Source organism: Arachis hypogaea, chromosome 6 (assembly GCF_003086295.3).
Source record: "Arachis hypogaea cultivar Tifrunner chromosome 6, arahy.Tifrunner.gnm2.J5K5, whole genome shotgun sequence".
Taxonomy (NCBI): Eukaryota; Viridiplantae; Streptophyta; class Magnoliopsida; order Fabales; family Fabaceae; genus Arachis; species Arachis hypogaea.
Genome location: NC_092041.1, coordinates 82,720,866 through 82,735,540, shown reverse-complemented (window position 1 = coordinate 82,735,540; position 14,675 = coordinate 82,720,866). Strand labels below are relative to the sequence as shown.

At 32.4% G+C, this 14,675-nt stretch overlaps 1 protein-coding gene across 6 annotated transcripts; it reads left to right on the top strand.

Moving 5' to 3' along the window:
• Nucleotides 1-6,222: 6,222 nt before the first annotated feature.
• LOC112696785 (phosphatidylinositol 4-kinase gamma 1-like) lies at nt 6,223-10,726 on the top strand. Of its 6 annotated transcripts, none has more exons than XM_072197189.1 (4): nt 6,223-6,402; nt 7,055-7,088; nt 7,222-7,331; nt 8,843-10,726. In XM_072197189.1, exon 4 carries the CDS (start codon nt 9,018-9,020, stop codon nt 10,365-10,367), a length of 1,350 nt encoding a protein of 449 aa, XP_072053290.1. In that variant the 5' UTR covers nt 6,223-6,402; nt 7,055-7,088; nt 7,222-7,331; nt 8,843-9,017; the 3' UTR covers nt 10,368-10,726. The 6 variants fall into 6 exon arrangements, with proteins under 6 accessions (XP_072053290.1, XP_072053288.1, XP_072053289.1 ...); XM_072197187.1 differs by having other exon boundaries at nt 7,055-7,092; XM_072197188.1 differs by having other exon boundaries at nt 7,041-7,088.
• Nucleotides 10,727-14,675: the final 3,949 nt, after the last annotated feature.

Below are 14,675 nucleotides of genomic sequence, written 5' to 3'. Positions count from 1 at the left end.
ATTGTTGAACCGAACAGTCGAACTGAATCGAGACCCGGCTGATTTTTCTAAAACAGTGCCGTTTTGCGTTTTGTATAAAAACAAAAAGGGGAAAGCCTTTAGCGTTCAGTCTCCTTCTCCTCCCAAACTTTCTCTCAAACAAAAACCAAAATCCTAGCAGTAACCTCTACTGCTGTGTCAAGGAGGGAGACACTGCAGCCGTTCATCGCGCCATCGTCGTTCTTGAGCTCTCCAACCTCTGTTCACTCCAACTCCTCTCAACTCCCACTCTCTCAAATGAAGCTATCTTCCCCCAAAAAAACCCCTAGCTTATAGTAACTTTCACCGCCGTTCGTCGTGCTCGGGAGCTTTCGTCCTCGTCTGGTCATCGTCGTTGTGTTCCAAGTCTCCAACTCCTCTCCTCATTCACCAATCGCAGCTTCTTCCTCGTTTTTCACGTTCGTCGTCTGGTTTACCTTTGCTCAGCCGCGCTTCTACCGCCATCCGTCGTCGTGCTTGTCGCCTAGTCACCGTCTTCCGTCGCGCTCAACCACTTTTCCTCATACTCTGCCCAGCTCAATCGAAGAAGGCAATGGCTTCTCTGCTCACTGCTAATGCTTATTCTTTTTTTTTTGTTTTTATTTTTCGTTTATAAATTATATTGATTATTGAACGATTGATTGACTATTGAATGTTTAATTGATTATTGATTAGCTCTACTCACTGCTGTTGTGATGTATTATACTGTTTTGTGTCTTCTTCACTGTTGTGCTGTGTATTTTGTGTTCTGTTATGCCGTGTTTCATTGTTCAATTAAATTTTTTTCTGAGAACTTAGCTTTGCCATGCTTGATAAATTTTGCCAATTATGCATTTCTTGAAATTGGTATGCTTTTGTAAATTCTAACTAGTGTCCTTCATGTATCTGATTTCAACAATTTGAGTTGTTTATGAAGCATAGTTCACTGTTATTGCAAATGATTTAGGAACACTTTTAAGGAGTGTATAAAGCAGATTACTTACTATGTTTGGAGCTGTGTATTGACTAAATTGGTTAATTTGTTATTTTGGTAAAGGATACAAAAGATAGTGAAATCACTTAGTGAAATTAAGTTCTATTATGATTATTTATAGGAAATATATATCTGGTATATCAATTGAGATTAATTTTGTTAAAAAAGAGTCTTAGGATGAGTCTTGAATATATATGTGTAGAGTCTTGATATGTGTGTGCACGCGCGCAAATTCAATAGCATTGTTAATATGTTCATTTTCTAAATAGCAATTACACAGTATTCTAGCATTTCAAGTTTTCCTTTCTTTTTGGTTCTTCGTTTTGTTTCTTTTAGCAGAGCTTGTTCATAATCATCCACCAAGATCACTTTAGGCCATGTTAAAATTGTGAAACTATTACTTATTAATTATAATCAGTCTTATGTTTATTCTTATTAATCTTTATTAATTTTTGTGCTAACAATTTTGTTAAAATTGTGCATAAATTGTGACTGTCTTAATAATATAATGAGTATTATATTGTTATTAATTGATAAAATGAAAGGTTATTTAACCTTTGAATTTATACTTTGACAAGATTTAAGATTTTGGTTGATGTAGTATTTTAAATTGGAATGATAATTTAAAGTTTATATTAGACTTTAATTTGTTTTAGTGTATTTATTTATATTTCATTTATTATCTTATTATAAAACGGTTATTATAGTTGAACCAATTGTATCAATAAACTAGTGACTAGAGTGGTTTGATAACCGGTCTGGTTTTTAGAACCTTGTTAATTATATTACTTAGTATATTATTAGAAATTAAAATTATTTTTAGGTAATTTTAATAATAATAAAATTAGTTAGTGTGTTAATGAAAATTTATTTTTTTGGGACAATTTTAATAAATATTATTATGTTAATGGAAATTAGAATTAATTTTTTTGGATAATTCTAATAATAATTGTTCTGAAGGTTATCTGAAATTGGGTTGCTTTGAGCCTGAACGTGAGGTACAAACCCCTTTTGGGGAGACATCCACTAGTGTCGAGGTATTGCCGTCCGAGTTCCTTGTGAGGAGGTGGGGGATGATATCTGCAAGGGACTCCGATGTTTAAGTTAGTAAGAGTTTTAGGCAGATTTTTGATAGATTTGATTTGAATTATACTTATAAGTGTCAGAGTATTTATAACTGTAGAAATAATAACCACCTTTTGAAGTTGTTCCACCTTGGATGGTGGGTTCGTTACTCCCTTTTGTTAGAGAGTTTGTTGAGATCTCCTTTTTGGATGAGGGGGAGAGATTATAAGAGTTAGTTACTGATTCGGGTAAGTAGGACAAATGACAGCATCATCGAGTCCGACCTTTACGTTGTCAAGTGGGAGCCGTTCAGGCCTTTTTATGCTAGTTGGGCTTTACTTGTCTTGGGCCTAGCTATATTTTAGGTCAGGATATGAATAGTGCCCCTGCATGAGGCACCGAGCTTTTATCAGAGATCGAGCTAACCATTTTATGACATTAGTTTTATCACATCGGGAAGACCGCCTATTGAGGAGTTTAGGTCGGGTACTCGACATGATTTCTTGAATCTGAAATGTTGCATTTATTCGTGATTATTGGCACGTTTCTTTATGGTTACTTTGGTAACTGTGTATGTCATAATTGAGAGAATCATTTTACCATTTTGTCCCTTGGGTTTTATAAATACTCACCCCCTTTTCTCGTTCTTTTTTTTTGACTTCTTCTGAAACATTTTCACTTCACTCTTCCTCAAAGCTTTTTGCTTTCTTCGTTGCAGCCCTTTTAAGATTTCTTCATCTTGAAATTCAGCTTCGAATCTTCACTCGCACTTTCTTAAGAAGTTTTGGAACGTTGGTGTGTTTGCTGTTACGTGCGCTTCTTGTTCTCGCATTCATCCAGGGGTTGGCTTTCCCTTTTTCGCTTTGTTTTCTGCATCCTTGTGTTTTGTTGTGCTTCTTGTACCATTGTTTTTGCTGTTTATGAGGAGGTGACAATGCTTTTTTGTTGATATTATTTCGTGATTATTTGGTGCTTCTGCATTTTTTTTGTCTTTTTTTGAAGAAGTTTATTCCTTTGCTATAAATTTGTATGTTGAATGGTGTTTGCTTTGTGGTGCCCCCCAAATGGTGCCATTCTATCCAAATGGTGCCAAATGGTGTCTGCATTGTTGAAGATGAACAACCTCTTATGACTTTATTTGAATGTTTCTGTTGTGTTGCTTGGATTGTCGACTTGTGGTGATGGTTTTTTCTTTTGTTGTATTGTAAGTATAGTTTTATGTCTCGATTCATAGTTTTCAGCATGTCGTCTAAGGTTTCGTTTGACTTAGATTTGGTAGATATTACTTTTCTTTCTGCTGTCTCCCTAGTTGATAATGAATATGCTGAAACCTTTCGTAGACAACATAGGATGTGTAGAAATCAGGAAGATGAAAATAAGTATGAGATAGTAGTTGCTGATCCTGAGGAGAAAATCTTCTTTTCCCGACTTGACAAGTCGGAATGCCATTTCATTTATATGTATAAGTTCTTTTTCACTAGGTTAGGAGTGAGTCTCCCTTTCACCAATTTTGAATATGAAATTTTAGACTTTGTAAAGTTGTCCTTTCTCATATCATTTACCAAATTTTCCAACTCGACGATATATCGGGTGATATGCTCAGTAGTGTAGACTCTCTGACTTGACTTGCAAATTCTGTTATTATTTTAGGGTTCTTCACACCCCTTGGCACTTATGCCATCTGCACAACAGTAGGGAATGTAAAGACAAAATATATTTGATTCATAAAACACATATTAATACCAACCTATTAAGAACATTTTTGACAATCCTAATTACTTGATAATGTTCTCCTCACTAATTAACACGAATCCTATCCAATACATCATCTGCATTTTGATCGCGTCAAACCAATAAGGAACATTCTCATCTAAGTTCACATTATCAATTCATATCTCTAGGGTTATTCTCTAAATCCTCAAGATTCACACCTAAATTCTGACGTCCACCTTGATCATAATCATAATTCGAGTAATTCGCTCAATTTGTCTAGTCAAATGCTCAAACTTTGTTTCATGATCAGCCATCATTAGATTCAAGATAGTAGTCATCTATTGAGTCAACAAATTGACCAAGTAATGATGACTCTCATCGACATGTTGTCAAAATACAGCCATTGAACTAGGATTATTTGACGTCGATCTCACCTGATAATCTCAAGAAAACTCAGGATAATGTAGAGGTGGTTAATTATTAACGCTTATGGTGCACTACCAAATCTAATTGGAGACACGTAACCACTCATATAGGTGTGGTATAACCTAGAGAAAGGCCAAAAGAAGGCCACCTGCAGTTTTTGGTAATTGCGATTATGTTGGAGAAATTTTTGGACATGGGTAACGCTCATTATTCCCGACGAGAGGATCACTAACCGCCGCGTTATTTCTAGAGTCATTGCTTGGATTTTGGATACTCCCTTCTGTATGTGACGTTAATTCTACAAAAGTTTGTGTAATTACTATGGGGACATTATCAGTTGCAAATGACCCAACATTGCTATTCAAAATTTCATCAGCCATATTTATAATTCTGTCACTTTGAAGTTGCATAAACTAGATCATTAAATCTTTTGACATACTTACTAAACTGTCCCGTCGGGCGTGCCAATTTGTTATGCATATTTTTAGCAAATTTTGGTTGATTTGTATCTAATAATCTAGGAGCGAAACATAATCCTCTTTGCAAGTATCAATTTTCAAATATGCAATTTTTTGAACAAATACAAAAGGGAAAAAAAACCTGAAATGTAAAGAAAGATTAAATGGCTTGTATTGAAAATACAAAAAGCAGAGTAAATGACTTTAAATTTAAAGAAAGCAATAAAATGCCTTCGACATAATAAAAACATGGAAGGAATCCTATAGAAAAGAGACTCGAGGAAAACTCATAAAGTTGATGGAATATGAGTGTGCGTGAGTATTTTCTGAAAACAAATTCCAACCATTGTTTCTTCTAGAACTTGTATATTTATAAGCTTCTCCAACCAATCAAATTTCACCACATATTTCATATACAAAACTTAAAAAGTAACCGTTCCGTCAGATACATATATTATATTATAACTGTCTTCAATTGTCTTGACCATTGATCCTAACACTATTTTAGCTGTGCTGCTTTGCTTCGACAACCTCATCAACCATATACCTTTCTCTTATCAACAACCTTATTTCGACAAACAAAACTTATCGGATATAATCTTTGACGTCAATTGTACCACCTTCAATTTATAATTTATTTTATTTTATTCGACTAACAATACTATTATAAAAAAATTAATTATATATCTATTGCTGATTTTATTATTCTACTATAATATATTTGATTATTCTAGTAAATGGTAACTGATTATTTAGTTAAAAAAATGAATTGATATGTATAAATATACATAAATATATATAATAATTAATTTAATAATTAATTTTTATTGTATATATAATATTTTTTAAAAACTAAATTATCTAATGACATTCTTTTTTAAATAGTCATTTTAGTATATAAAAATAATTACTTTTTAAAAAATAAGTTACTAAATTAATTATTATATATTTATGTATAAATATATATTTTAATTTATTTTTAATATATATTTTATATGTTAATATTAATTTTTATTAACAAAAATTTGATGACTAATTTTTATTATACACTTAGCATGATTGATAGTGTGATACACATTTTATCTTGTAAATATTCAACGTGTATGTGAAACTAAAAACATTAAACCAAATCCATGGCGGTTTCGACGCAACAAATCAAGAGCAAAACTCCAGGAGAAACAAATAAAAAACAGTGTGTGGCATTAGAAAACTTTTTAAGGAGCAAAGACTAATAAAAGATTGATATTATAGTTAGGTGATTTTGAAGAATGCTAATTTTGATACAGTTAACCACATCCTATTCTTTTGGTCATGGCAGGTGTCACATTGCGATATCGCCACGAACCAAATTATATAGTAGACGGTTACAGTTTAACGAAGGTTAGTCAATACTAAAATAAAAGATTTTGATATTATAGTTTGGTGATTTTGAAGAATGCTAATTTTATATGCAGAAACATGCATGCCAAGTGTTGGAGTGGTGCCAAAAATAGTAACGTGGAAAAGGGAAAGAAAGATAGATGGAGAAAGAGGTCACAAGAAAAGGGAAAAGGGTGGTTACGGGGGGTGGGTGTGTGAAGGATTTGTGTGTTTAAAGGGGGTGAGGGAAGATTTAAATTAGTTTTGGGAGTGGGAGTGGAAGTGAGAAGTAGTGGAGTTTTATTTCGATATTACTCCGGTGTGACGCTTTGATTTCTCTCGCGCTCCCGTTGCTTCTCATTTCCCTGAATACCTTTACAAGTGTTCAGGGTATGATAATACATATCATCATTTCAACATCTTCGCTATATATATGTTTTTCTTTTTGTGTTTTTGTTTTTTTTGATTCCTGGTAGAACAAGTTCCCATCCATCATGTGAAAAATTAAAGATTATTGGTGTTCTTTTTTTTTTTTTCTTGGGTGGTTTAATTTGGTGGTTTCTCGTCGTTGTTTATGATCTCAATATGAAAAGTTCTATCAATTCGTAGTTTGTTGATACAAAAATATTGAAACATTGAATTCGAAATATGTAAAAAGTGAATTTTATCTTTACTTTATTTTATTGATTTATTGATGATTAATTATTTTTAAAAAAAAAAAGAATTTTGTTTTCTTCTTCTTTTTGCGGGGATGTGCATGTTTGTGCGTAACGTTGTTGCTTTATTGCTATCCATGCGTGCATATGTCATTGATTCATCTCTGAAGATCATAGTCGATAATGGAGGCCTCCTATATTTCGAGATGGTTGTAAATAGTGATTGTCTTACAATTTTTGTTCATAGCATGATGACATGGTGTATTGTGTTTATGATTGCTCATTTCAAACAATGTTGTGTGCACAATATATTCTGAAATTGCATTGTGTATTGTGTGAATATTATATGATCTATGGTTCAAAAAATTGTAGCAAATCATGTGCAGAAAAGCGAGAGATGCATGTACTTGGATTTTCTCTGTACGTACGTATTTTCATTCCATATTAAAATATATGATGATTATTAATGAATGTGGGACATGTATATACATATATATACTTGTTCATTTTTATCTAAACATTGTTGTTTACATTGTGGTTGGAAAATGTGTAGGTTATAAGGGATTCGAGAAAAAAATGCGCAGAAATTAGCCTGCTTTTCTGATATTATTTGCTATCCAAAGTTTAAGCGATGAGTGCCATTTGGTTTTCACCCCCTTTAAGGTAAATATTTAAGTAAAAATTTACCTGCAGTGGTTTTTATCTGAAATTGATAATTGAGAATTGTTAGATGATAATTATCTCAAATTTATCAAATTATCTAACGATTCTTAAATGTCAACTTCACATAAAGACAACTGCGTATGAGTTTTTACCAAATATTTATTATTTATTAAAAAATTTGGTTGTGTATTTATTCCGTCTCTTGCTTGTACAATAAAAACAGATAAGATATATCATACAATAATATTACCAAAATTAAATAAAAAAAGTCAAAATTTATCTTATTTAATATTTATTAATTATTTTATATAAAATAAATTTCGATAATTTTATATTTTTTTTATCAAACATTTCTATATATCGTAATAGATTTTAAGGATATACAATTGTTCTCTCAGGTTTATCATAAATCTTGTTTTTTTCGCCTCTTATGTTTTTTGGAGGGAGAGTTGCCCTCTCTATGATATTAAAGTAAATTTGCAAATGAGGAAAGAGTATAATACAAGACAAATTTTTTAGTGCCTTTAATTTTATTGTCGAAATTATCTAAATTTTGTTCCTTTTTATGATTTTGGAAATATTGACAATGTAAACTTACTACTTTATATTTGAAAATATTATAGTTAGGTCTTTTTTGGGGGCAAATTCGGCAGCTCATTTTGGCATCATCAACACTAACAAAATATAAATACTAGACTAATATCTGAGATTGAGACTATATATGTAAAATATAAAAAAAATGCATAAATACAAAGGTTGTTTGAGATATAAAAAGTCTAAACATATATGATGAATTTAAATTTAGTGTCTGTCAATATTATTTTTAATATGTACTTAAGAGTTTAATTTTAATGTATTATAGTATAAAATGATTTATATAATTATTAAATTATATTTATATATTTAGATAATTTTTTAAATAGAGTTTAAAAATTAATTATAAACAAATTCTTATTTATATATGAAAAATATTAGAAGATCATCATAATTTATTATTTTTTGTCATCACTTAACTATCAATTCAATTTTTTTGGTCTAATTTCTTTAATCTAATAATACAATAATATACTTTATTCCATAATTTTAAACATCGATAGCTAACTCATAGCCAAAAACAATAAATTCTATGCTCTAGCATTTTTCTTTATATATATTTATGCATGCATGTATGCTTTATGTCAAAATTAATGCAAAATGAATACAAATTATATCAATTTTATACGTGTATATGTGAATACATTCTATGAATTTTTTCTATGACTAGTTGAATGAGTTTAAATAAAGATAGAAATTCATATTATTTTTGTATTAAGTTAATAATTGAAAATATTAAATGATAATTTAATCAAATTTTTTTAAAGTTTTTTAATGATTTCAACTATCAATTTTATATATGAAAACCAGTGCAGTCGAGTTTCCAATGAAAAACATACAAAGGGGTATTTGTTTGATTATGAGAGAAGAGGAAAGGCACCAATTAAAGAGTTGTGTTGCTTTTTGTATTGTTGCAGATGCGATGATTGCCTTGGGAAAAATGAACATTTAGGGGATCTTGATGTATGTTAGTTGCTTGGTGAGAAGAAAATTGGCCCCTGGAATGCACCACCATTATCATTCTTGCGCTGCAAGCAATAATAATAATAACAACAACAATAATAATTTCTCATCTGGAAGAGATTGTTCAAAATGGCTGTAGCCATTAACCAACACCACGGATTTAAGCCATTCAGCAGGTCCCAGAGATGCAAGCTCCAATCCTTCAGTCACCTTGATCAGACCATTTTGGAACTCAATCGAGCTACTCTTTCCCACCACTCCTTTAAACAAAAACAAAAACTACAACAACAACAACATACTCACCTTCTTGAATCTGAAGAAGCTGACATCATCCATCGCAGCTTCTCCACTCCATGCCTCCCCTTAACCACTTTATCATCCGGGGAAGACCTCCCTTCCTCCTCGCATCCAAGAATCGAGATTGTTCGCGGCACCGGGGCTCCGGTCCACGCTCTGGTAGTCGAGGTCGCAATTGCCATGGCCTCCGGTCTTCACCCGAAACCACTCCCAAACGGTCTTGGCGGTGCCTACCTCTTCTGCAATCCAATCAGCGGCAAAAACATCGCCGTAGCAAAGCCCGTCGACGAAGAGCCCTTAGCCTTAAACAACCCAAAGGACCTGGGCTCTCAATTGCCGGGCCAGCCGGGCCTCAAGACTTCAATTCGCATCGGCGAGGCTGCTACCCGTGAGCTTGCTGCATATCTCCTCGATCACGGCTCCTTCGCTGCTGTACCTCCAACAGCCCTCGTCAAATTCTCTCACGCTTCTTTCTTCGCCAACGACGCGCCTAAACTCGCGTCGCTTCAACGCTTCATCGGTCACGCTTTCGATGCCGGCGAGTTGGGACCTTCTCTCTACTCTGTTTCCTCTGTTCACCAGATCGGAATCTTGGACATTCGCCTTCTCAACCTTGATAGACACGCCGGCAACATGCTTGTTATGAATCATGGCTTCGTTCCTGGTGTTGCTGCTCATCTTGTTCCCATTGACCATGGCTTCTGCCTCCCTGAGTGGCTTGACGATCCTTACTTTGAGTGGCTCCATTGGCCACAGGCTTCTACACCTTTCTCCAACTCAGAACTTGATTACATCTCGAAACTCGATCCATTTAAGGACGCTCAGATTCTAAGATCAGAGCTTCCTCTGTTGAGGGAGTCCTCAATTAGGGTTCTTGTTGTTTGCACCATTTTCTTGAAGCATGCTGCAGCTGCAGGTCTTTGCCTCACCGACATAGGGTTACTGATGACGAGGGAGTTTTGTGGCGGCAAAGAAACACCGAGCGAGTTAGAGACAATTTGCTCACAGGTTAAGGCCAGTGTTCCTCTTGATGTTCCCAACAATAATAACGAAGAAGAAGAAGGGAGTAGTTGCGAGATTAGTGGCATTTCCTTTGGAGACATGAGGAAAGGTGAATGGGAATCTTTTCTGGAGATTTTCGATAAGGTTTTGTGTGGTGTGTTTGGAAACAAGCAAGTTTAAAATTATTTGGAACATCATAATGTGGAGATCATTGATCAGAGTTAGTAGATATATATGAAAAAAAAATTAAAGCAAGAGAACAATCACTGTCGCTTTGTAATTGTACACTAATGTTGAGAAGAATATTCATAGATTAGGGTTGTAGATATAAAAGAGATGGACATCTAATATGGCAAAAAGGGATGGAATAGGGATTGGTGAGGTGCTAATTAGTTTCATGCCATCCATTCCGTTCTGCAAACTTTTTTTTTCTTTTTTTCTTTTCATCCAGTTCTCCAATTTCTCCTTCTTTAATTTGTCAAAATATCAGTTGTACATTATCTAAGTGATTTTTTTTTCTTAACATGTGATTATATATATATGTAAACTTTATTTTATTTTGGGGATTCAGATTGTAAATGGGATGTATTTATTTTGGTTACTCTTTCTAAAGAGTCTATTTGATGTTGATTATCTACTACATTCTTGTTGCACAATGTACATTGTCTTAAACTTTTATTTTTATAATTTCTTGTATATTAAATAAGACTTGGCATCTGGTCTATTGTAAGCAACGTAAATAGGGTTTACTATCCAAAATTAAAATGCTAATTAGATTAAGATGCATGCATTATGCGAACTTATGAAATATAAGAATAATTTTTAAACATATGAAATTAAATAACAGTCTTTAATTTGTTTATTATAATGTTAAAGTTAGACGATAAGATAGCTTAAAAGGGTTTATAATAATGAGAGTAAAATTTTTAATTAGGCCCAAACTAATTTTGAATAATGACTTCTGTCTTTGATATTTTAGCTATTAATCTTTGGATTATCAAATTATGAAAAACAGGATAAATTATATTTGAACTACTTAATATTTTTATCAAAATTAATTACACTTGGCACCTCTCTCTCTCTCTTTCTCTCTCTCTTATATCAACAGTATAAACTCACTTTAGTAATCTAGTCCCTTTGCTGTTATTGCAATGTATTTTCGTTTGGCTTTTGAGATCGATGGAGATATAGAATAATAAAATATCATTTAAATTAAATATAGAAACAACGGAATAAGGAAGATTCTATTAACTTTAAAATATTATTTAAATTAAATATACTACATTAACTACAATATTATAATTTCATCTAAATATAAATTCAAGAATCAAATAACAATAACAAAATAAAAAAATATTTTATGTATTATAATAAAAAAAATAAATGAATGCTAATATATTTTTTTACGGTTGACAATTTAGAATCCAGGATAAACAAATATTTATTTAAAATTAGATAAAAATACTTATGAAGAACTTTTATATGACATCATTAGCTTTTTTATAATTCTCCTCCTACAGATTATTATATATTGATGGTTATTCGTGGATAAGAGAACGGGAGGAATTGAATCTTAGCTTTATTTTCTTGTGATAAATATTATTTTTTGCTTTTTCAAAGAAACTTAAAAAATATTTTTGCTTTTGTCTCGTGATGAGTTGAGAGACATTTTATTTTTGTCTCCTAAGTAGCAGAACCAAAAGTGAAGTAGAGAGAAGAAGTGACACACAGATGTATCCTAGTTCAACTACCTAGTATAATGTAGCCTACATCCATCCTCCATCACAATTATGATGAAATTTTACTAACTTTTTCAACACATTACATACACCAATATTTTCCTAGGATCTATCTGATGGGTGAAAAAATGCTGGTTAAGAATCTCTGATAAAAGTAGCGTTGCAAGTACAGTCTTAACCGACGAAGATTCCACTATCAATTTAGAATATGTCACAATTAAAAATAAATAATCGAGAGTAGAATTCCAGGTCGTTTTCCAAAGAGTTGGCACAATGATGTAAATTATTGGTCAGAAATTTTCTGGATATTTTTGAGGTTGAGAACGAAAAAATGAATAACTAGAAATTAAAGCAACGAATGAATAATAAGAGGTGTTATGTAATTGAAATAAAAGGCATTGGTTAGGGGAGAAAATTGGAGTTTCTATCCTTGTTGTTTCTTCCAAGTACAATCATAAAGGTTCATTGCTCCCACTTAGTTATCCTCTAACAACTGAAGGAAAGTCAAGTGGCTTCACTAACTCTACCTCACAAGTCCTAATCACTCCATGGGGAATGACTAGAGTTGGTGAAAAGTGAGCTAGCCAGCAATGTCCAATTAAGATTAATACTTGAGTATCACAACTTAATAAGAAGAGTTTGAGATGAAGGATTTTGGAAAGACTAAATTTTGTCTCGGCCTGCAAATCGAGCATACAAAAGATGGGATCTTTATTCATCAAACAACATACACAGAAAAGATCTTGAAGAGATTTTATATGGATAAGTCACATCCATTAAATACTCCAATGATCGTAAGATCTTTGGATGTGAAAAAGGATCAATTTCGTCCTAAAGAAGAGAATGAAGATATCCTTGGTCTTGAAGTACCATATCTTAGTGCCATTGGAGCGCTAATGTATCTTGCTAATAATACGCGACCTGACATATCATTCGCGGTGAATTTACTAGCAAGATATAGTTCCTCTCCAACCAGAAGACATTGGAGTGGGATCAAGCAAATCTTTCAATATCTTCATGGAACGGTTGATATGGGATTGTTTTATCCCTATGGATCCAAGTCACAATGAGTTGGCTATGCAGATGCTGGATACTTGTCTGATCCACATAAAGGGAGATCTCAAACAGGATACCTGTTCACATATGGTAGTACAGCTATATCATGGAGGTCCACGAAATAGACGATAGCAGCAACCTCCTCTAATCATGCTGAAATACTGGCGATTCATAAAGCTAGTCGTGAGTGTTTTTGGCTGAGGAGTTTGATTCAATATATTTTGTCATCATGTGGACTGATTGATCATAAGATAGCTCCAACTGTCCTGTTTGAAGATAATACAGCATGCATTGCTCAACTTAAAGGTGGATACATCAAAGGTGATAGAACAAAGCATATTTCTCCCAAATTCTTCTTCACTCATGATCTTCAAAATCAAGGGACAATTGATATCCAACAGATCCGCTCAAGTGACAACCTGGCAGATTTATTTACAAAGTCACTCCCAAAATCCTCATTTGAAAGATTGATACATGAGATTGGGATGCGCCGATTTCGAGACATTAAATGATGTCGACAAAAGGGGGAGACTGTACTCTTTTTTCCTTGGTCAGGTTTTTTTTCCCAGTGGGTTTTTCTTGACAATGTTTTTAATGAGGCAGTCCCCATCACTAAAGGATATTGTACTCTTTTTTCTTCACTGAGGTTTTTTCCCAATGGGTTTTTCTTTAGTAAGGTTTTAACGAGGCAATAATCCTAAATGGTCATCCAAGGGGGAGTGTTGTGATAAGGATGACAAGGTGGATGCCCATTTATGATGGGCGGTTTAACATTCTCAACAGTGAATGAATTAAATGAGAGTTTGAAAATATGAAATTTTTGCATGTATAAATAGAGGATAAATCATCAAGGAATATACACAGAGAAGCAATATAAAAATATTCTCTCTTTTTCTCTTACTATAAACAAATGCAATTTTCTTTCTTTTTACTTTTAATACTTCTTTCTATCTTTATATATATATATTTATGCAATTCTCTCTCTCTTTATTTTTTATACTATTTTCTATCTTTATATATATATATATATATATATATATATATATTACAACATATAATATTATTATATATATACAAATCATTATTGAACTAATTATATTAATGCTAGAGTCTTCTATCAATACTTCTTTATTTTATATTATATCTTACTTATTTATTTATTTAGTTGTTTTACAACAAAACTATTTTTAGTGTTTTGTTTATAATATTTCTTTTATGTCTTCTAGTTCATTACATAAATGGGTCTATTATGCATTTCATTTTTTTAAAACTAAAATCCAACATGTGTGCAATAATAACAGAAGTGTGATAGCCAAATTGATAAATTCTTTATTCTCTTATTAAAGGATTCCTATTCTTATGTTTACTCTTATTTCATTTCGTGATGCAGGGACTTCCTATAATCACTGTGCCTCAACTTAGCTCACTAATTTGCTACTTATCAACAGCCAAGGAAAACATATTTTGATTATAAACTATACCTCATAGTATTCTCAGCTTTTAACCCGCTATTTTTTTCAAGTAATTACTAGAAAATTTACACAATAACAACTAACTTCAACCACATTGTAATATATTGTATGTCAAATAAATTTAGTATGAAATTTATTAATGAGTAATTCTTATTGAATTTGAATTTTGAATATGAAAAATACTAGAAGATTAGTAAACTTTATTATTTTTTAGGTTTAAT

Bases quoted from the DNA above. Each gene is read 5' to 3' on its own strand.
- LOC112696785 (XM_072197190.1), top strand. From the start codon at position 9,018: ATGGCTGTAGCCATTAACCAACACCACGGATTTAAGCCATTCAGCAGG.